Raw genomic sequence first — 23702 nt, forward strand, 5'->3', positions numbered from 1 at the left:
TGTGATGAACATACATTTGTGAAGGTGCTCTTAATTTCCTACTTACTTTCTTATTTATTTATTTGTTTGTTTATATACTGCCTGACTCCAAAGGCTCTAGGTGGTTCACAAAAATAAACACAGGAAAAACAAAATAATACAAACGTTTAAAACAGCACTTTAAAAATTTAAAACATTCAAGCCTGGAGGTTACCAGCTAAAAGCCTGGCTGGAAAAATGTGTCTTAAGGGCTCTTTTGAAGGCTGGCAAAGATGTTAAACCATGAATGTCCATAGGAAGTGCATTCCACAGCCTAGGAGTGACTACAGAGAAGGCCACCTCCCAAGTCACCACCAGATGAGCTGGCAGCATATGGAGATGGACCTTGATGATCTCAGTATGTGGTGGGGATCATGTAGAAGAAGGCGCTCTCCTAGGTAACCCAGTCCTAAGCCAAAGCCATTTAGGGCTTTAAAGGTAGTCATCAGCACTTTGTATTTTGCCTGGAAACCTATTGGTAGCCAATGCAATTCCTTTAAAAGAGACATAAAATGGTCTCTCCAAGAAACCACGGAAACCAATATAGCTGCTGCATTTTGAAACAACTGAAGTTTCTGAACTACATACAAAGCCAGCCCCATGTAGAGCACATTGCAATAGTCAAGCCTGGAGGTTACAAGCTGATGCACCACTGTTATAAGATTGTTCTCTTCAAGGAATGGGTGCAGCTATCAAATCAGCCAAAGTGCTCCTGGTCATAGCCTCAGCCTGAGAAACCAGAGTGAGGTGAGGGTCCAGAAGCACTCCCAAGCTGTTCCTTTGGAGGGAGTGCGTCCCTCAAAGTATGACCCCTTACCATGAGTATCTCCATCTTGCTTGGATTCAGCTGCAATTTATTATCTCTCATCCAGTCCATTACTGCCTGTAGGCAGACTTTTAGGATGATTATGCCATTTCCTGATGATGAAGTCATGGAGAAATAGATTTGAGTGTCATCGGCATATTGATAACACCCTGCTCCAAATCTCCTGATGATCTCACCCAGCGGTTTCATGTAGATGTTAAAAAGCATTAGGGATATGATGGAGCCCTGCGGGACACCATACAATATGTTTCATTTCAGAGAGCAACTATCTCTGAGCAACACCATTTGGAATCTACCGGAGAGATAGGAAAAGAACCACTACAAATCAGTGCCAACTATTCCCAAATCCCCCAGACAATCCAGAATAATACCATGGTTGATAATATCAAAAGCCGCAGAAAGGTCTAAAAGAACCAACAGAGTCACACTCCCTCTGTCCATTTCCGGGTAGAGATCATCCATCAGGCCGACCAAGGATGTCTCCACCCCATAGCCTGCTCTAAAGCCAGTTTGAAATGCATCTAGATGTCAAAGACATATATCAGAGCCCTTAAACTACAACCTCTATGAAGCCACTATATGGAAAATCAAAGGTAGGTTACCACACATATTCCCCAATCACAGATCAATCTGTGTTTCTATATACATGCCAAACCATTTAGCAATCTGTAATGAATATGCACCTTGATGGCAGTAGCAGCCAGTGCAAGCACCTCCAGGGGTGGCGGCGAGGCACCTTTAAGCATAAATTAGTAGGTGCTTATCTCCGTGGCAGTGGTGCACCATCCAGCACCTCCTGCAGCGGGGGATCAGCTCTGCCACTCATCTGGCCTACGTGCATGAGTGGAGGCCATTTTATGACCACACAAATGGCCTCCACCAGGTGAGTGGCGGATCTGATCGCCCGTTGCAGGAGGTCCTGCTGCACCACTGCTCAGAGCATCTTTCAGGTACAGTGGTCGCAGAGATAAGCACCTACTAATTTACACTTAAAGGTGCCTCTTGCCACTACCCTAGCGGTGCCCACATTGGTCACTCTTGCTTTATGGGTCATGGGGGGGAAAGAGAACTTATGGAAGAAAAAGTGGCATGATTTGGTCATATATTCCCACTCAATTCTGAGGAACCTCACCCAGGGGCACACCCAGCCACAATTCCCACCCTGTGCGCACAAGGCCTCCTGAAACCACCTTTGGGGGGCCCGCCCTGCCAAACCTCTGCTGTCTCCCCCCCATTCTTACCGCAGCCAAGGGGTGGCTGCAGTGGGGAATGGAGCAATCCTTCTCCCTTCTTCCCTAGTGGTGGCGGTGGGAACTGGAGAGATGCTGGTTCCATCTGATTGGGCCAGCATCTTTAACAAACTGTGAGGCATGCCTGTGCAGTTGAGATGGTTGCAAGCCCGTGAGGTCATGCCTTACAGTTTGTTAAAGACGCTGGCCCGAATGGATGGAACCAGCATTGCTCTGGTCTCTCTGCCGCAGGAGTGGGGGGGAGAAGGGAAAGGGACTGCTCTGCTCTCCGCCCCCCTGCAGCCACCCCTCGGCCATGGTAAGAATAAAAAATGAAACAAAACAAAACAGTGGAGGTTTGGCGGGGCTGGTGCGGGGTGGCCGCTGGAGGTCCCCAGCCATTTGGAGGCTCCCACGGACCTTGGAGGACCAGACCAGGTCCCCATGTTCTGGGGGTTAGCTTGCCTCTAACCCCGACCTAAATAAGAAGAGCTTAGGTTTTCTTACCATCGTGCTGGTGACCAGTAGTGTTGATTGAAATCTGTGCTCGACAATAGGCTTTGCTGTCGAGTAATTCTGAGGATTCAAAAAGAAAGAGTGAAATGCTATGTCTTCTTCAAAGAGTTCCCGAATCATTTAAATATGCTTCAATTGCTGTTGTTAGTTACCTACTGTGCCACCATATCCACTATCATAGAAATAATTCTCTTCTTTCCATGATGCCATGACAGATGGATCTTAAACCAAAATGAAAACAACAACAATAACATTCAATACTGTTTAAGTAAACATTTTTGGTACAATAAATAACACATGTTCTTCGGGAACACTTTGAGTTTCATTTAGCTGTAAACTGCACAAATCAAAACTAGGGGCATAATCCAGACAAAGTTCAGCACTCTAATCTCATTGGGCAGCACCTGGAGTAGCTAGTCCTGACTGAGTTAAGTCTCATTAATTTCACTGGGGCAGTCATGCATTACTAACTCTGATGCTGCCTATTGACTGCAATAAGGCAGTGGGTAGGGGGGAAATCAATGGATCTGCACAAACAGACATGCTCACCTTCCACAAGTATTAAGTTCGACATTTTGGAAACATAGGAAACTGATCACTACTGAGTCAGACCGTTGGTCCATCTAGTTCAGTATGGTCTTCTCTGACTGGCAGAGGCTCTCCAGGGCTTCAGTCAGGATTTTTTTCTCATCCCTACCTGGAGATGCCAGGGATTGAACCTGGGACTTTCTGCATGCTAAGCAGATGCTCTCCCACTGAGCTGCAGCCCCATCTCTTAAAACTTATAGGAAGCTGCTGGACCCTTAGTCTATCTAGCTCAATATTGTCCACTCTGACTGGCAGCAACTCTCCACGGTTTACAGACAAGGGTCTTTCCTAGCCCTACCTGGAGAGGACTCTACCTTCTGTTGGCAACTCATCTAGGGGTAAATAATTCCAATTACAACGCCTGCACCCACATTAGCTGCCATGTTGGTGGCATTCTTCGCATCAATGCAACAATAGGAGCTGGGATGAAAAAACCAGAAAGACTCTTTCCAATCCTTTGTCATTCCTGATGCATTTTACTCAGTCAAATGACTGTGATCCCATAGTTCAAAGTGATGTGGAGGAAGAGTGATTGCAACAGGAGAGTTAAGGATATGTTCTTCTAAGCGCTGAACTCATAGTGCCCACTCATTTTGCTGTCTGATGAAAAGCATCAAATGATGCTGTCCCACTTCCTCAAACCGGCCCTGTTGTCTCTGAATCAGGCAGAATCTCTCCCTGAAACCCTTTTACTTCTGAAATCGTGTTATGTTCTGGCTATCTTACATGGAATGACAAGATGCAAAATGTATTACTGTAGGAAAAAATAGAAGCTTAAAAAGCTGAAATCATTTTATAATCAACTTTTGAGTCCCAGGATCAATGCAGTGTTTCCGATGCTCCTGTGGGTCAGTACAGATACGTTTTTAGGAGCTGTTAAGCTTGTTTTTGTTTCTATTTCAAAATCCAAGGTGAGTTTGGGGATCTATTTGTTTTCTTAAAGTAATGAATGTGATTACAGATTAAAATGAATCACTTGCTAAGTCATTGTGCTTGGCTAGGTTAAGAATTATGACATAGGAATTTAGCCAATCTTCTACTTAATGGTTGCGTGTTTGGGCATCCCAAACCTACATACTCACAATAGCACACACCCTCTTATTGTTTAGATACCTGATCTACCCATTGTTTTCTCTAAAAATAAGCCTCACCCAAGTGGGGCTCCAAAGAAGTGTTGTTTTTGCAGTTCCACATGGCATAGGATAGGAAGCACTCTAGTAGCAATCCTGCCTAGCCTAGCGTAGTCAGAAAGGACATCCACTGGTCCATGTTACTGCCTTCTTTTTAGAAAACACATAAGGGTGATCTCAAACAGTTGAAGCCAAGACGTTTCAAATGCAGATGGAATCTGAATCTCACTGAAGTCAGCAACAGATCTGCCAGTATTTTAAAAGGATATGGCTTGAAACTAGAGATATGAATGCCTGGGGGCGGGGTGGGGGATAGAAAACAAAACAAAGCAAAAAAAAAAAAAAAAAAAACCAGAGAAAAAACCCAGGCCCCTTCCCCCATTTCCCCCCAGGGGAAAAAAAAGTGTTCCCCCCCCTATTGTTCCCTCACCCAGACCTTCACATTTCTACTTGTAAGTATTTAGATATTAACTCAAAATGTCAGATAGCCCCCTTTCTTGAACTCCCTGATGCACCTCTGTTCCTACCTAGATTCTCAATTCCACTATTAACTACTGTATCATCTAAATCTTCTAACATACTCTTAGCACTGCTGGAAATCTGAAAAAAGCCAAGTTTGTAAAAAGCTAAATGAGAGGTGGGGTATATTTTGCATTTTTTTATCTGGCGGCCTTTCTATCTGTCTTGTTTTTTCTGTTCTATACAAACATGCCCCTTGCCATTTGGGGCAATATGCTATGGACTGACACACTATTATTGCTGCTATCACCCACCTGTTTGTTCTGTTTTAACAATGACATTGTTTGTTGGGTACATTTCACTTCCACACTGACCTGCAAGACAACGAGAGAAGCATACTGTGTCCAATTCAAGATAAAGGAAGGTGGGATTTCAAATGAAGACTTGCACAGTCAGACCAACTAATACCTTTTTACAAGACATATTGGAACCAATGGTATTTAACTATAGTGACATAGCAGAGTGAAAGTGAAAAACAGTAGTGTAGGTTCTATTTAAGAATATTATTCACATTATTCTTGCTCCTGGTTACTTGGTATACCCATATCTGACTTGAAAGTACACAACATATGTATAACTCATTTTCACGTGTAGTTGCTCCCATGAGTGATATTTTAGCAGGAGCACACCTGTAAGTTTTAATGTGAGAAGCAGCTCTTAGCTATGCAGGAAAATAATACGTTAATTTATTCTCTTATCAAGTATTCAGAATGCATGCACCACAATCACTTTTACAGACAAAAGTCTTCGTTTTACATGGGTCTGGAGCCTATGCAAAATCTTTCAAAGTTATAGATGTATATCTTTCTTTGGTTTTGCATCCCAGTTCATATCTACCTATTTACCATAACTAATTACATGGATAGTTTTAAATATCTCAGTTGTCAGCACCAGAGGCAAATTATTTCAGTGCCTGAGCCCCAGAATCCTGGTGGGGGGTCAGCTCGCATTTAGAATCTTCGAAAGTGGCTTAGGGGGTGGGGAGGAGGAAAGTTGCCAGTAGCTTCTCAAGCTTCTTGAAAGCTTTGTGAGGATTATGAGGAAAGTAACCCATTGCATATTTTGCAAGGGTCAGAGTGGTCCTGAAAAGACTTGCCACCCTGCTGATGCCCCAGTAATCTGCTGCCTGAGGTGATCGCCTCACCTCGCCTCATGAAAGGGCCACCCTTGCTCAGCACTTTAGTCAACTCAAAGAATTTCACAGAACTGTGCATCCTGTCTGAAAATATTCCTGTATAATTACCATTCCATTTAAGATGATGAAGATTGTTGTAAAGAAGCTGTCCAGCTGTGCCAGCTGCCCGGGTGAAATCCTGCAAATTCATGTTGCACAGATGTTCCCCACTGATATCAAACTCCTGGAAAGGAATACAGGTGGCATCCAACTGGTTGGTGTCCAAGAGATGCTGGAGCCATTCCCAGACTTGGTACTTTGTCCAGTACTGAGGATGTATTTCATGCCATTGAGTTCCAAAAAAATTACCTGGTGCTGCAAGAAAAGACTTGGTTGTTGTCTTCATAACTTATTGCTCAAGGAAATGGTTTATTGTTTGCAGATAATATTGGTCATTCCTTCTCTACTGCTCTGACACTATCCCTTTGGAATGTAGATTGCTAATCTCAGGGACACTTCCTCTCTCCCTTTTCTCTTCCTGTTCCTTCTGCCTTGCAACATGCAAGCTCCTCTTCCCTGCACCATGTGTGCAGAAATGCAGAATCCATCTGCATCCAGCTAGCTAGATAGATTAGAGATCCTAACTCCTCACTTTCCTATCTAGAATGCCATATATATTGATTTGAAACTATGAACTGGCTACAAGTTACTTTACTCTCAGCATACATGCATGCCTAGCCAAATTCCGCTGTGTTGTGCCTCTGTGCACTCTGCTATAATGAAAAAGGGATTCTCTTACCAGAGAGAATTCCCAACACCAATCATATGAAGGTGACTGTTCCACATTTTAGATCCTACATTATATCTAATATTTAAATCATGGGTAGAGATTGTAGGTTTATCAAATCAGATGATCATTTGTACACATGTAGAGGAATCTAATCACATGTTGAAAGTATTATCTGAACTGATTCATTAAAGCATTTATATCCTGTGTTTTAATCAAGAAAACACTTAAAATTAGGCATGCACACGAATGGACAGCCTGGGCACCTTTAAAAGGGAGAAGAACAGGTCCATACCTGCACCTCTGCAACTCACCACACCTTCCTGCTGCCCCCAGCTGCCGACAGCTTTCCACTCCCAACTACCCTTGCTCAATAGTCAATGAATCTGATAGCTTCCCTCATTTCCTCTTTAACATTTATAGTGGGACAAACCTTTCTATATACATTGCTTCTCTTATCTTCCATTTTCTCACATCTGCCTCCACAGCCAAACAGATATCTTTGTATTCACTGCCTTACTACAATGTTTCTCTTTCACATGTACTGCCCACAGTTTTACCCAGTTTTTATGCTCTATGTCTGCCAGATGCTCCTTGTGCCTTTAATCAAATGTCTGCCTGTCTCGCTGATATAACACTGCATGCATTCCATGCAAACCGTTTTATATTCCACTCCTTTTGTTTGGCACCATCCTCCATTGTTTTCACACATCTGGCAATCCTCCATTCACATTTATTATTATATAGTCTTGACTTCACCATTTGCTGTTTTAAAGGTCATGGGAGCTGTACAAATTACCTTAACTTCTAAACCATCTTTCTTCAAAATCTGCTGAGGGGGGGGATGAGGATGGGCAGGCTTGATGAGAAAGCGAGGGCGAAGGGGATGGAGATGGGGCAGGCTTGAGAAAAGAAGAGGGGGAGAAAGAGGAAGAGAGAGAAAGGGAAAGGGAATGAGAGCTAGGGGGAGAAATACCAGTGGCACTTAGGGGAAAGGAAGCTGGCCAGTGCTTTGGCATGTGGCAAGGGGAGGGGAAAGGAAGGAGTGGCACAGCATGGCAGGGGTGTATAAAGCAGGGGAGTAAAGGTAGGTCAGGCGGCCGGAGGAAGTTGCTGCATGGGCTGGATCTGGCCCGCGGGCCAGAAGTTTGACATCCCCGCTTTATACACTCAGAAAAATTTGCTATATAAATTCAAAGCATTATTATGTGGTTAGGTAATATTTAGGCCAATATACTTAGGTTTTATTTCTTGATAAGATTAGGAGAGAAGAGGCAGAAACGACTATACATTAAAACAGGATTTTGAAAATATAGTATAAATAATCCATATACTTTTAAAAATAGAATGGACAATTTTAGTCAAGAATATTTCAGCATTTTGAAAAAATTTAGCCAGCTTTTGGCTGATTCTGCCACAAACATCCATCAGAATATCATGTTTTTATTAGGGTTGGCACCGATATTTTGAAAAACTAAAATCTGAAGCAAATGTCAGGCTTCATCAAGGTGATACATATGAGAATTTTCAAGAGCAGTCAAGCAAAGATCAAGATTCTCAGGCAAGTTCTGTATTTTCCTAATTTTAACCAAAAGAAGGCTATTCAAAACAATTATAAGAATGTCAGTGATATAATACACCCCTTCCTGGGTTGCACAAAGGTTACAATCCAGTAAAGTGTGTGAGTTAGTCACACTAAAGTTCTGTGGAAATTAGTCCCATGGAGCTAGGTAATAGCTCACACAAATTCCTCTGGATTGGAACCACTTTATATGTTGCTTTGAGCACCTTTTCATTTAAAAAAAAATGTACAGGATCCCAAGAGCTCTTATTAATTTATTCATGTACAGGATCTCAAGAGCGCATCTGCAAGCCCTGCCCTGGTGCTTATGTGATCAGATGTCCCACTCCATGATGCCATAGCCCCACCCCATGCTTATGAATGCCGTAAACATGAAGAGATTCTTTCCACGACAAATGCAGTAAGCATGAACAGCATGAGTGAGAGCATTGGGGCATGTTCTTGGGATGCTATACATGTGTACAACATCCATGATTTTTTAATATCAGAAGATAGCTCATATGATTTTAGAGAAAGATCTCATTTGAAATTCCAAGTACACATCTACTCAAAACTGCAATAGTTTTGATATTTTTCAACAGCTGAAATCCTTACTAACAAATACTGGCTGTTTATTTTGGCAAAGAGCCATAAAAACTGTTTTAGATAAGATAGCACTTGCTATTTGAAACTTCTTCGGTAAAAGAAAATACTGCAATGGATATTTTTAAGGGCATTCCCACCCACCCCGCAATAATCAGTTTAATTTACAATAAGAGTTTAACTGGGGAAATATCATTGTACAATTGGGTCTATTTATACTTCATACCTAAATATTATCACATTTCTAATTCAGAAATTAGCTATAAAAACTTCTAATGACATTATTTAAATAGGGAAAAAAGGCTATAATGAGGTTGTCCCATATAGGTGACCTATTTCAAGTCAAGTGGCTAGTTAGTCAACTGCCAAATAAGGAGGTTTCTACCTCACCCAAAATTACTTCTGCCATAAGTGGCATCCTTATTTTTTAGTGCCAACAACAATCAGTCAATATGAACTGAGATGGCAAGAACTGGAATGGGGAATTTCAAGTTCCAGAAATGATCTTTCCAGATCATAACCAGGGTTAGATTATAATGTGGTGTGTATTTGGATGTAGTTTGTGTAGTGGCTTCTACAGAAAGCTGTTTTACTTTAAAATGAGATTTGGGGGGGGGGGGAATGAGGCAGCAGACTAGAACAAACAACAATTATTACATAAATTATAATGATCACCCTACGTTCCATTCTGGCAGTGTGAACATTTTGAATATAGTACATTTCAAGCTCTGACATTCCAGTAAAGAAAGATATATTGTTTCAACTAAGATAAGGAAAAGAGAACGATATACAACTCTCAAATTATTCACCACTAATGAGCTCTTCTTACCATTACATGTGGGATATCCATCTGTCCAGGATGGCTGTTCATGTAGAAGACTTGTGACGGAATTAAGACTCATTCTGCCAGTTCCTTCTAAAATCATGATCTATAAATGAATCAAATTTGTTTTTATTTATTATTCAATTTTTATACCGCCTTTCACAAAGCATTCTTCCCAAGGCAGTTTACAAAAGTTAAAATACAATAAAACTATTAAAATCACATGTAAAATCTTAATATCAGTTGAATATTAAAAACCATAAAACACCAAAAAGTAACCACCATAAAAAAAGACAAACAGAAGCAGGAGAGCTAAGAGACCTGGCACATCCCAAGCAGTAAAAGCCTGAACAAATAAAAAGGTCTTTAGCTGTTTTTTAAAAGCAACCATAGATGCCATAGGAACATATAGGAACATAGGAAGTTGCCATATACCAAGTCGGGCCAATGGTCTACCTAACTCAGTATTGTCTACCCAGACTGGCAGTGGCTTCTCCAAGGTTACAGGCAGGACTGTCTCTCAGCCCCATCTTGGAGACGGCAGGCAGAGAACTGGGAACCTTATGCATGTAAACATTCTCTTCCCAGAGCAGCCCCATCCTCTAAGGGGCATTTCTTATGTTGTTCACACATTGTCTCTCAACCAAATACAAACCAGGGCAGACCGTGCTTAGCAAAGGGGACAATTCAACCCCTCCTGTATTCTACCAAAGACAACCACAGGGCTCTTTGGTCTCCAGGAGTTGACACAAACTTGACAGCACACTTTACCACAAGACCATTTCTCCTCCTTTGAGAGGAGACCAGGTGAGTGATGGAGACCAGGTGAGTGACAGAGTTGCACTGGCATAGAGCGTGGGCTGTCAAGGGGAGCACCGCCACAGCAAACAGCTCCTTGGAGCAGCAGCCCAACTGGTAAGGTCATCTGTCTTTACTGTTAAAGGTGCCGCTTGCTGCCCCGCCCCCCGGCACCACTTCAAACTGCCAGACCAATTTGAGGTTCAGCCAAACTGGGCCAAACTGGTCTACCAGACCACAGACTGGGCCAAATTCAGACAGGTACATGAACCGCGGCCCATGCACACCCCTAGTTAGTAGCTCTTAGTAGCATGTTAGTAGATTTTCATGGATCCTGATTTTCCTTGATAAAAAAGTGTAGTTGGAACTACCGGTCACACACTGGTTGTTAGTATATATTCCTTAAATTGGGATTATTTTATTTTATTTATTTATTTATTTATTTATTTACATTTATATTCCGCTCTTTCAAGGAGCCTAGAGCGGTGTACACAGGTAAGTTTCTCCACATATCAACCCTGTGAAGTAGCTTAGGCTGAGAAAGAGTGGCCCAGAGACTGGCCCAGAGTCATCCAGCAAGTATCATGGCTGAATGGGGATTTGAACTCCGGTCTTCCCGGTCTGAGTCCAGCACTCTAACCGCTACACCGTGCTGGTATAGTTGCTTTTGAAAACAAAGTGACCATTGTCATAATATTAAAAAAGGGAATAATTAGTAATCACAATGTATATGACAAACCATAGTATCTCACATGTTCCACACTATTTGCAGAGCAGAGAAAGAGCTGCGTCTTTGCAGAGCAGAGAAAGAGCTGATGACACCCAAATCTATTTCTCCATGTCAACATCATCGAGGGAGGGCATAACCTCCACAAATGTCTGCCTGGAGGCAGTGATGAGTAGATGAGCGAAAACAAACTGAGACCAAATAAGATGGTACTTATTGTGCAGGGTCAGAACTTGGGAGGCAATTTTGATCTGCTGTTTCTGGATGCAGTCACACATCTCCAGAAGGAATAGGTATGCAGTTTGAAAGTGTTCCTGAATCTAAACCTCTTCCTGGTGTTCCAGGTTGAGATGGTGGCCAGAGATGCTTTGTATCAGCTTCGGCTGATACGCCAGCTGTGTTCATTCCTTGAGATAAACAACCTCAAACAGTGGTACATATGCTGGTAACCTCCAGACCTGACTACTGCAATGCACACTATGTGGGGCTGCCTTTGTATGCATTCTGAAAACTGCAGACAGTACAGAATGTGGCAGACAGGTTGGTCTCTGGGTCATCATTGAGAGACCATATGACTCCTATACTAAAAGAACTACACTGGCTACCAATAGGTTTCTGGGCAAAATACAAGGTGCTGGTTATAATCTATACAGCCCTGAACTGCTTAGGCCCTGGGTATTTGAGATAATGTCTTCTTCACCATGAGCCCCATCACCCATTGAGATCATTTGGAGAAGTTTGTCTGCTGTTGGCAGTTTTCTGTTGCTGCCCCAAGACTCTGGAATGTGCTCCCTGCTGAAATAAGAGCTTCACCATCTCTGAAAACCTTTTAGAATTCCCTAAAGACCAGACGCGTAACTATAGGGGGGCAGGCAGAGCACGTGCCCTGGGTGCCACTCTGGTGGGTCATGTGGGGGGGAAGTGCCATGACCCCCCCGATCCCCCTGGATCGCATGGCGGCGGGCAGTGGCAGATCGTGTGCCCCATGGCTTGTGGCGGCGTGGGAGTGAGCACGGCGGTGGCAGGCGGCGGCGGATCGAGCGGCAGTGGCGGGCGGTGGGAGTGAGCGCGGCGGTGGCGGGCGGCGGCGGATCGCCAAGTGCAGAGCGAGGCCGAGGCCTGCCGTCTGGCCCGGCGTCACTTCCCAACTGCATAGGCGCGCCTGCGCAGTTCATAGAATGAAATTTTAAATTTCTAACCCTTTAAGTTAACGTAATTTGTTGAAGGTATTTTAAAATGATACATGTGTTATTATTTATTCAGCTCACTTCTCCTGATGAAGTCCTGTTCAAGCAGGAGGAAACAGGTTAAAATTACCTAGGATACCTGTTGGGTAATTTTTTGGACAAGGAGCATCTATCAGAAGGAGCAACATTTGTACATGGAGCTACCTTCAGAATAAGAACTTGCAAAGACAAAAGATCTGGAAGAATTGTGAATAATAATTGGAGCAACAACTTGAACACAGAACCAGCAAGAGAAAAGATCTGGAAGGACTATATGTCTACATGTAATAGAACCATGGACATAACTGACCTTCAGCTACATTTTGGGGGGGTCTAGAACACAGATAATTTCTTTAGGAATTATACATTATACGGAGGTACTTATTGTGCGGGGTCAGAACTCCAGAGATGATTTTGATCTACCAGTTCTGGATGGGGTCACACTTCACCAAAAGGAACAGGTCCGCAGTCTGGGAGTACTCCTGGATCCACACCTTTCCTTGGTTTCTCAGGTTGAGGCAGTGTCCAGGGGTGCTTTCTATCAGCTCCGGCTGATACGCCAGCTGCACCTGTTTCTCGAGATCAATGACCTCAAAACAGTGGTGCATTTGTTGGTAACCTCCAGACTTGACTTCTGTAATGTGCTCTACATGGGGCTGCCTTTGTACGTAGTCCGGAAACTTCAGTCAATTCAGAATGTGGCAGCCAGGTTGGTCTCTGGGTTATCTTGGAGATACCACATTACTCCTTTGCTGATGGAGTTACACTGGCTGCCGATAGGTTTCTGGGCAAAATACAAAGTGCTAGTTATAAAGCCCTAAACGGCTTAGGTCCTGGGTATTTAAGAGAGCGTCTTCTTCGCTACAAACTCCACCACCCATTAAGGTCATCTGAGGAGGTCCATCTCCAGTTACCCCCAACTCATTTGGTGGTCACACAGAGATGGGCCTTCTCGGTTGCTGCCCCAAGATTGTGGAATGCGCTCCCTGCTGAATTGCGATCCTCCCCATCTCAGGCAATTTTTAAAAAGCATTTGAAAACCCATTTTTTTACCCAAGCTTTCTCAGGTTTTTAAAAAAATACTGTTTGTTTAATTTTATGGTTTTTAAATTATTGTATCGTTTTATCTTTTATATGTGTTGATTATATGTTGAACTGTTTTAAGCTGCCAAGGCGTCAAAAGAAAATCCAGATATATACATATATTTTAATATAATTATAATAAAACTAAACCCTTAAGGAACACTGTTCAATTATGTAAGGAGTTATAAAACTCAATCAATAAAACTATATCTATATACACACAACATAGTCTATTACTCTATTTCCTGTCCATTATCTATTTTAGTTTGCAAATTTTAATGTAATTATTAATGTTACCTTATTTACATGTCATTGTACACTGCCCAGAGTCTTTGGAGTGGGCGGTATATTAAATGCTTCTAATAAATAAAATAATAAATAAAATAAATAAATAGTCATTAATATGGTCTCTATATCTAATTTAAAAGTCCAATAGTCCAAAAACTCATCAATAAGATGGGTGCCCCTGCCAAATGAGGTGAGGCGGGGGTGGGGGCTACTAGGGAGAGGGCCTTTTCAGTGGTTGCACACCAGTTATGGAATAGCCTCCCCAGTATGGTTCGCCTGACTTCATCACTTTCTTCTTTTAGACACCAGGTAAAGGCCTTTTTGTTCACTCAGGCCTTTAAAATTTTTTTTTTTTAATGATCTGATTGTAACTTATTTTTGAAAATGTTTTAAAACTATATTTGTATTTTATTTTGTATCTCCTCCCTCCACACACTTTGTTGGGTCTGTTATAGTTTATTGTGTGTTTTTATCTCATGTTTTAATGTTGTGTTGTAAGCTGCCCAGAAAACAATTTTTATGAGGTGGCTAACAAATGAATTATTAATTATTATTAATCATCATCATCATCCTGGCATTCTTCACCAGGGTTTTATAGCCTGGGTTGTGTAATCGGGCTTATAGTGAGGTAGAAGGGCACAAGTATGTACTACTACCCCCACTCCCAATCGTATGAACACTCAGGCTGCCTGCAGCCTGAGCATTCATAGAGCTGGACAGCAAAAGTGCCCAGAATTGGGGAATTTCCCCAATGTACTGTACTCCTTGCACAGTGCATTGTAGGATTTCTGGAGGCTTCATTCCCTTGGCCTCCAGCTGGCCGCACCACTCACTGCAGCAGCAGTTATGTGGGTCTCACGATCAGTGAGACCCGGTTTGGTGAGCTGAGCGGGGAGAGCAGACTAAGCCTGCTTTCCCCGCAGACGATCACAGCGGGAGCCCTAGGCGGCCGGATCGGCCACCCACATGATTGCCGGCTCCATGACGGAGCCGGCGGGGGCTGGGCAGAGCGAGGGCCACGCGGCCCCCGGAAGCGCCAGCATGCCCTGTGCGAGTGCGCAGGGCATGCTGGCGAGACCCCCAGAGCCGGGAGATAGCTTTTTGCCTCCCCTCTGGGGGTCTCCTCGTGAGTAGCCATGGCACAGAGCCGTGCCGCAGCTATTCATGATGAAAAGAACCAGGTTTGCAGAGCGCTCACTCGGTTTTTAGGGAGGGGTACTTGAGCGGTTTACCCGCTCTAGAACCACTGGGCTCGCAGCTGAGCCCAGTGGTTCACACGATTGCAGAAAATCAGGCTAGCGGAGGCTAGCCCGGTTTTCTGCAATTGTGTGAATAGCCTCCAGGTTTCATGGTTTATGTCAGGTTACAAACCATGGTTTTTGTGGGACTGCTAAACCAGGAATTTAAAATAACAGTTTGAAACTGGTTTGCCATTATGCCTAAATTTACAAACCAATGACAAAGCACAGTTATGGCTGCTTCTCTACCTCCTGTAGAATTGGAAGTAAACGTATGCATGTATGAAGTGGAGTATTGAGCAGGTGAAAGCAGCAAACAGCTCTGTACCATGGTTTGTCTGTTGTATATCTGGAAGCTGAAAGTATGGCATGGGCTCTTAACTAAGGCCCAGTTCAGGCATCACACAAAACCTCAAGTAAACATAACTGAGGTAGGTGTTTCTGAATGTCTGAATGTGTGAAGCTCCAGTTCCATCAACCAACAGTGGCTCCATTTTCCCATTCAAACCTGAATTTGAACTCTCGGTTTGTAGTGAATTTTGGAGGCTCCTAAGCACCATTGAATTCTGCAGCAGCTGTAACGTGGGTTTCATGAGGAAACTCCTCCCAGTACCATAAAGAGGTCAGCTCAGAGCAGCTCAGAAATGTGTCCATTCTAGTGCAGCAGAGTCTCTTGCTGGCTGTCTCTCAGAGTGAAGGTTCCTCCTGCCGCTGCTTGGCAACAGGAATGCTGCATCCCTAGAATTCTTGCATTTAAAGGGACAGAACTAGATCAGAATAAGCCTGCTTTCTCCTGCTTTTTGTGTGTGTATATTGTTTTAATTGGTGGAGCCACCCTGGTTTTTATGAAGAATGGTATAATATTTTAAACTAAATAACACATAACTAATGAAAACATTGGTTTCGTTAAGGCTCCAAAAGACACTTCTGTCACTTCAAGAACTCTAAAAAAAAAAGTTCCACATTTTCATTATAGGGTTGTTAGCCTGGGGGGCGGGGGAGGATACGCTGAATATCTTCCTATGACATTTATTTTATTATGTTTTAATCAGCACAAAATTATAATGTACAGTGGTTTCAATGTCCAGTCTCAGTTATTAACCTTGCAGCCCTGTTTTGTACCAGCTGCAGTTTCCGGACCATTTTCAAAGGCAGCCCCACATACAACGCATTGCAGCAATTTAAGCGAGAGGTTACCAGAGCGTGCATAACAGTGGCCAAGCGATCTCTGTCCAGGTGAGGTTGCAGTTGGCATATCAGTCAAAGCTGATAAAAGGCACTCTGAGCCACAGTGGCCCAAAGGCTCATGCCCGTCAGAAGGCTCACTCAGGCAACCCCAGGTTGACTGAGTCAACCCCAACTCTTCTTAGGAGAGCATCTATTGCGGCAAGATGCTGCCTGGTAAGCTTCACCATTAGATCCTGGCAAGCTTACCAGCCAATAGTGGGCAGTAGCAGGGGCAGCATTGGATGCTTTTCCTTCAATGGCCTTCAGATTTTCAGTGCCCTGCCCCTGGAGTCTTTACAGGCAGGGCTTCTACCCTGAATCTCCTTCGGAAAAGAGTGTGTGCATTCACACTCGAGCCAAACTTACCCCAAAGTCCCTTCAAGATCCTTGGACCCACTCCACACACAAATCGGGCTTCGTCCTGCAAATTCTAGCTTATCTTGGTGTATTTCCGAGTTTTAGAAATGCTGATTTTAAGCTACTTTTTCTGAAAATACTGGAGCCAGTAGGGAGAGGCACTGACATAGAATCATTAGCATGAGAAGAGGGATACTCTCTTTAGAAATGCAGATATAGCTCTTTAGTAATTTCTCTCCATCGCTCCCCTCCCCAGCCCAATGGCTAGAAGGAAAACATGGAGGCATGCCATGTGAACTTGCATCAAAACAAAAACTGAGAGCAGAGGGGAGGGGCTGTGAGTGTGATTTGAAGTGGCTTGGCTCAACGTTTACCCAGCAGCATGAAGTCATGTGTGAATAACACCCTGGTGCACAATTGTGGGGGCAGCGGTGGGGGGGAGAGACATATGACATCTAAAATGGTACCACTGCCAGAGGAGCATCTAAAATGGTACCACCGCCAGAGGAGCATCAGAGGAGCCCATCATTACCTAGTAAGCTTGCTAGAACTGGGGAGGCCTACTGGGAGGCAGTGGACAGAAGCAGATGCTCCTTCTTCAGCATGGCCATCCATAGCTAGAGCAGCACTGCTCAATGAGGAGAATCCATTCACTGTCTGGTTGGCTTTACTGGGAATCATCAGAGGGCAGTGCATGCACATGCATGTAGCCCAGCAACCTATCGGGGGGAGGCAGCACAGAGCTTAGTCCAGGGTCCCCACAACCTGGCACCAACCCTCACTACAGATTTCATATATATACTTTTCTTAAATAAACCACCCATCCTTGGCTGTCAGACAGGAAAGTTCACCTAGCCAACCATCAGTCTCGATGGAAATAGTTGCTTTCCAATGTCTAAGCATAATCCACTTGGCTATTATGAAAGGTCTGCAGAATTCGGCTGCCTGTATATCAGATGGTGCTCATCTTAAGGGTATATAACCAGGCTCTGCAACCAGCTGCTCTGGAGCCACATGTGACGTTTTGAGTACATATTTGTGTCGCTTTGTTAATATGACTCATAGTAAACAAAGGTTATCTTGATATATCTACAACAATATCAAGCATTTACTTTATTTATTTCTTAACACTTTTAAATGCACTACTTTATATGCACAGTGTGAGAGAGTCAGGACAGGAGCCTGCACAGTCAGAAGCCAGCTAGAGCTGCAGAGGGAAGATCAGAGGAGAATAGTTGTGACATAGTATACTTGGACTCCCAAAAAGCTGTTGACAAAGTTCCCCACCAAAGGCTCTTGAGTAAACTTAGCACTCATGAGATAAGAGGACAGGTTCATATGTGGATCGGTAACTGCTTGAGGACAGGAAACAGAGAGTAGAAATAAATGGACAGTTTTCACAATGGAGGAAAAGTAAGAAGTGGGGACCCCCAAGGCTCTGTACTGTGACCAGTGCTCTTTAACTTGTTCATAAATGGTCTAGAAGTTGGGGTAGGCAGCAAAGTAGCCAGAATTGTAGATGACACTAAACTATTTAGGATAGTGAAATCCAAAATAGATTGTGAGGAACTCTAAAAGGATCTCTCCAGACTGGGTGAGTCAGTGACAAAATGGCAAATGCAGTTCAATGTAAGTAAGTGAAAAGTGATACACATTAGAGCAAAAAAACCCCAGCTTCACATATATGCTTATGTCAACTGAGCTGTAAGTGACTGACCAGGAGAGATGTGGTGGACAGCTATTTGAAAGGGCTGACTCAATGTGTGTCAGCTGTGAAAAAGGCAAATTCCATTCTAGGGATAATTAGGAAGGTAATTGAAAATAAAAATGCTAATATTATAATGCCCTTACACAAATTTATGGTGCAGCCACAGTACTGCATACAGTTCTGGTCACCATGTCTTAAGAAAGGCATTGTAGAATTGGAAAAGGTGCAGAAGAGGGCAACCAAGATAATCAGGGGCCTGGAGCACCTTCCTTATGAGGCAAGGCTACAGCATCTGTGGCTTTTTAGTTTGGAAAAGAGGCAACTGTGGGGAGACATAATAGAGGTATATAAAATTATTCATGGAGTAGTGAGAGTGGACAGAGATAATTTTTCTCCCTCTCTCACAACACTAGAACCAGGGGTGACCCCATGAAACTGAAGGTCGGGAAATTTAGGACCAACAAAAGGAAGTACTTTTTCCCTTTTTTACACATAATTAATCTATGGCATTATCTGTCATGGGATGTGGTGATGGCCACTAGCTTGGATGGCTTTAAACGGGGCTTAGACAAATTCATGGAGGGCAGGTCTATCGATGGCTACTAGTCTGGTGACTATAGGCCACCTCCAGCCTCCGAGGCAAGATGCCGTTAAATACCAGTTGCAGGGGAGCAACATCAAGAGAGAGGGCATGCCCTCACCTCTTGCCTGTGGGCTTCTCAGAGGCATCTGGTGGGCCACTGTGTGAAACAGGGTTTTCATATTGAGTAACAAACAGAAGAGGCTAGTTGTGAGCAGTACATGATTCTTCCACCTAGTTTTTCCTCTTTCTCTTATGCCAGTGACAATTAATACCGATTAGTCATGTTTGTGTGTGTACATGCTATACATTATGTGTGTGATGTGGCTCTTGAAATGTTTTGGTAAAATACAGAAACAACAAAAGGCCAACCTTTTTAAAGTTTGCACATCCCTGGTATGCACATCTAAAATCTCATGAGGAAATTTCAAACTTGAGTCTGACAAATTGTATGCAAACAGCAAAGTTATGAAGTCTTGAGAAGAAGATGGCACATAGTGGTTAAATGATGCATATCCCTCTGTTGCTGGAAGGAGAGGGCTACAGAGGGATGAAGGTTGCTTTGCAGGTGCTGAAGGCTGCTTTGTGACGTGGTTCAAGCACGAGCAGGGGGGAGCGATTTTTACATCTCTCCTCTCTCTCCAAACCCCTTTTCCAATGGTAGAAATTTGTTCCTGAGGGCTGTGTGATCCACAGAAATTGAATTCTACAACTGATAAGGGCTTTGGGAGGGAAGGGAGAGACACAAAAATTGCTCCCCCTGTTCCATGCCTGGACCTCTGCACAAATGGCTTCACAAAACAGCACAAAGACACTAAAGGCTAGGGCGCACCTCTATCTGGTGATAGAGGGTTGTGCATTATGGCAGCCAGCTTTTTTTTTTTTAATGTTCCATTAAAACAACATATCCCAACAAAATCCAAACAAAATAAACTGAAATTATCAGAGTATGACACCAAAGCGATTTGTATTTTTTTAAAAAGTAAATAGAAAGGAGGATGTAATCGGGATGGGAGGAGCAATTAGGATCAGGGCAGTGGCATGGGAGGAAGTCCTGATCTAGACTGGGCCTTACCAGAGCATCTATGTTTCCCAGAAAGAAGCTCCCACTGGCATCGTGTCAACTCTTGTGGTGAAAGCACAAGACACAGCAAATGAAAAGGGGACTTGGTTTTTTTCAGAGTGTTGAAAGGAGAACACAGTAATAGACAGGAAAGATTGTGAAGGGCAATTGATAGAAAGAATAGGAGAAAAATGTGGTTAAGAAGTGGTGGCAACAGGTAAGAATCGAGCAAACTGCTCAGAAATGGTGTACGTGTGCTGCAGAGTAAGGATGTGTAAACAGGTTCGATGTCGAATGTGTTCAACGTCAAATCTGTTCTGTTTGGCCTACGGCTGCAATAAAAGAACTACACACACGTTGAATCTGTTCGGTTCAATGGTTCCGGGTTGAACGGAACCATCCCCTGTTCGGCCAGACCCCGGACCGACACCCCCCCCCAACTGATTGGGGGTTCGCAGAATTAAAAAAAAAATTAATTTTTTTTGTTACTTACCCCCTTCGAGGGAGTTGTTGGGGGTGGCAGGGGGGTCTGTGGAGTCCCCCCTCCCCCGCCAGTTGCCATGCCTGCACAATTGGCCTCTGCATGGCCTGGGTTATGCAGAGGCCAGCTGCAGGCACAGCAGCCTCCAAAATGGCCACCACGCTGGAGGGGGAAGGCCCAAACGGGCTGAAGAGCCGGCCGAATGGGCCAGTTTGGGCTGTAAGGGAGGCCGGCAGCAGGGAGGGGGAACCTCCATGGACCCCCCCCCCTGCTGCCTCCAACAACTCCCCCGAAGGGGGTAAGTAATGAAAAAAATATGTTTAATTAAAAAAAATATGTTCGTGAACACACACACACCCCGGACTGAAATGGGCCACCTGGTTCCGTGCACATCCCTACAGCAGAGATACATGAAGTGTACATGAGGAATAAATTAGTAGTGGAGTATTAAACAGTAGGACAGATTAGAGAGACTGAGAAATATGTGGAGGACTATGTGAAGTGTGGAAGCTGCTACCTTGAGAAATAAGTTTAAGTATTCAGGTTTAAACAAAAGGATTACAGATTCTGAGAAGGCTATTACCAAGTCACATAACTGTTATAAATAACAACCATGTTATTCCAGTGGAAACATTAGCATTTTCTATAGCAGCAGTAATCTGCAAATATTATTTTAAAGGCCTTTTAGAGCTCTCTGTAATTAATATAAAATTAAGTGGCTTGGATCCTCAATTCTGTGAGCAAACTTCCATCCATGGAATTGAGTTTTCCCACTTCTCCCTTCCTACAGAATTGCATAGAATGTGTGTAGCCTGGGGGCTGTGGTGGAAAGAGGGAATTAAATAAAACTGGGTCATCCCCCTGCTCCCCCCCGGTGTGTGAAAGTGCCTTCCACTTATGCAGTTGAACATCTGAATCTTGTCCATTACCATTAGGAAAGGAATTGAAAATAAACCAGCAGATTTCACAATGCCATTATATAAATGTATGAGGCACCACATTTGGGTGCCCTTTGTCCACTTCATCCCAGAAAAAAAATGTTTATAGAGCTGGAGAATATTATGGATCAATTCCTGTGTGAAGCAAGGCTTTTGTGGTTGAAGCTTTCTACTTAAAAAGAAAGACCAGTAAGGGCAGAATATGCAAAAATTTTAATCATGTGGTGAGAAGAGAGAGAGAAATATAGGAGGTCCCCTTTATTCACTCAGGTTCAATTCCCACCTATTTCCATGGATAACAAAACTGCAGCTGAAGAGACCTTAACCCTATGGGGATTGGGGGGTTACGTTTCTAAGCACATGGAAGTGTGCTGAAAACCACAGGAAAAAGCAGGAGGAAGCAGAAATAATCACAGTACTTTGCTCTTCAGCTCTCCAACAATGTCCCCCAAACTTCCAAATCCTCTGATTTTTGTTCTTTTGAGGGGGGGGGGGGTGTTCTCTGCAAAAAGAGCCACAAAATATGGCTCAGCACTACATAATGGCAGCAGGAAATGACATCAAAAGTCATTTCTAGCCACTCAAGAACCATGGATAGGTGAAAATAACTCTATTTTTGCCCCATGAATAAAGGAACTGAGTCCCTATGACCCAACCACAGATATGCAAAATTGTGGGTGCCAGGGCCACGGATAACAAGGGTCACCTGTATGCTTTCTGCCAGATGATTAGAACTTGGGATCATCCAATGAAACTGATTGCCATTATAATCATAACAAACAAACAGAACAGTATCTTCATACAAATTACCTTGGAATATTGCTCCAAATTTAGTGATGGTCATTAGCTTAGATGGACTTTAAAAGGGCCGGATACATTGATGGAAGATAGAGCTTTCATGGAAGCATAATAACATGGAATGTTAATGCATCCTCCCCTGCTCTTAAAGTTGGACAACCCCCGCCGTCGAACCAGCGGAACCACCAGTTCTGTGCATATCCCTAGTTATCAGCCTGATGTTTGAAGTGTCTCTACTGGCCCCAAGATTAAGATATCCCCATCCCTCTGTGGAATTTTGATCAAAATGTGGGAGGGGAGACAAACTTCAAGATAATCCACTGTTTTTCCTGTTTGCTTTATTTTGATTTAGTTTTCGTGATGGGTTTTCCATAAAGGCAGACCTTAAGCTCCTCATGGTTATCTTCAGTTTGGCTATACCTGAGAGAGAGCTGGTCAGATTATCTAAATGCCAGCTCAGTTTCACAAAACACTGCTCTCTCAAGTGATCTACAAGAACAGTGTAACATCAGATAAGAATATTCACAGAAGTCTTTGTCAGCAGGAATGTTGACACACCCAGTATGCTACTCTCAAGGAAACTGCAGCTAAGACTTCTGTGTGTAGGCCCAGTAGCTGTTACATTACTCATATGAGCAGGGACACACACACACACACACACACACACACACAAATATTCTTTTCTTTTACTCTACTATGTTGGCAGTTAGACCAAGCAATGGGCTATGAAAATTTCAAGTTATTTGATGCTGAAATCACAGTAACTGTAACTATGGTTACTACAGTTACAGTTACAGTAACTGTAGCTATAAGTACAATATGCTGGTATTTGCTTGTATCATAAATATTTATGGTCTGTTGTGAATATGAATTTATTTAATCTCTTAATACTAACAGCAGGACGAATAAGAGGCTGTGACAGTGCTACTCTGGCCTGTGGCCCTCACTAAACGTCTAAGCTGATATCCAACTCATTACACCATTTAACTTTATTTTTTAATAAGTATTGATATGTTACATTATATTGATGCCCCCTTTTTGCCCTTGTCCAGAGAAGGGAAGGTACTCCCATAAACCAGCCTAGTTATGTTACATTTATGCCCATCTCAAGGCATTTTAGGCATAAAACTTCATAACTGCACACAAAATGGCGACCCAGTATCTAGTCTTCTCTCTTTCTCCTGTATTTTCTAGCAAAACTCACAGTATGACATGATGCCATCATACCATACATTTCCCCATATCAGTTGAAGTTGCTCTTCCAAAATGATGTCACTTAACCTCTACTGGCAAGTCATGTGAACTTTGCCCATTCTAAATTGTTTGAGCTGTTTCATAAGTTCAAGGAAGAAAGTGATGGATGTAACTCTCATATAATGGTATGAACTCTTATTAATACAGGGTATGCTGCATAAGACCTTAAACAGTGAGGGGCCATCACTGTTCCATTCCATACCCTATCCAGCACTTAAGGAC

The 23702-nt window shown here is 43.2% G+C and overlaps 1 protein-coding gene and 1 non-coding gene across 10 annotated transcripts in view; both read right to left on the minus strand.

The window, feature by feature from the left end:
* The window catches only part of EHF (ETS homologous factor), a 45551-nt gene that overhangs the window by 17626 nt on the left and 4223 nt on the right, over positions 1–23702 (minus strand). Inside the window, exons 1-6 of one of the 9 annotated variants that reach the window (XM_053284873.1) lie at positions 15688–15779; positions 9721–9820; positions 6070–6184; positions 5081–5140; positions 2742–2810; positions 2581–2649 (exon numbers count right to left, since the gene is read on the minus strand). In XM_053284873.1, coding sequence (XP_053140848.1) covers positions 2581–2649; positions 2742–2810; positions 5081–5140; positions 6070–6184; positions 9721–9762 — 355 coding nt within the window. In that variant the 5' untranslated portion in view covers positions 9763–9820; positions 15688–15779. Of the gene's footprint in view, positions 1–2580; positions 2650–2741; positions 2811–5080; positions 5141–6069; positions 6316–7022; positions 7076–9720; positions 9821–12888; positions 12902–15582; positions 15780–23702 lie in introns of those variants that run through there. The other 8 variants (XM_053284854.1, XM_053284845.1, XM_053284880.1 and 5 more) reach the window with 8 other exon arrangements.
* TRNAA-AGC (transfer RNA alanine (anticodon AGC)) lies at positions 3288–3359 on the minus strand. The gene has a single exon. It is a non-coding gene; the product is annotated as a tRNA-Ala (tRNA).

This window comes from Hemicordylus capensis, chromosome 1 (assembly GCF_027244095.1).
Source record: "Hemicordylus capensis ecotype Gifberg chromosome 1, rHemCap1.1.pri, whole genome shotgun sequence".
NCBI lineage: Eukaryota > Metazoa > Chordata > Lepidosauria > Squamata > Cordylidae > Hemicordylus > Hemicordylus capensis.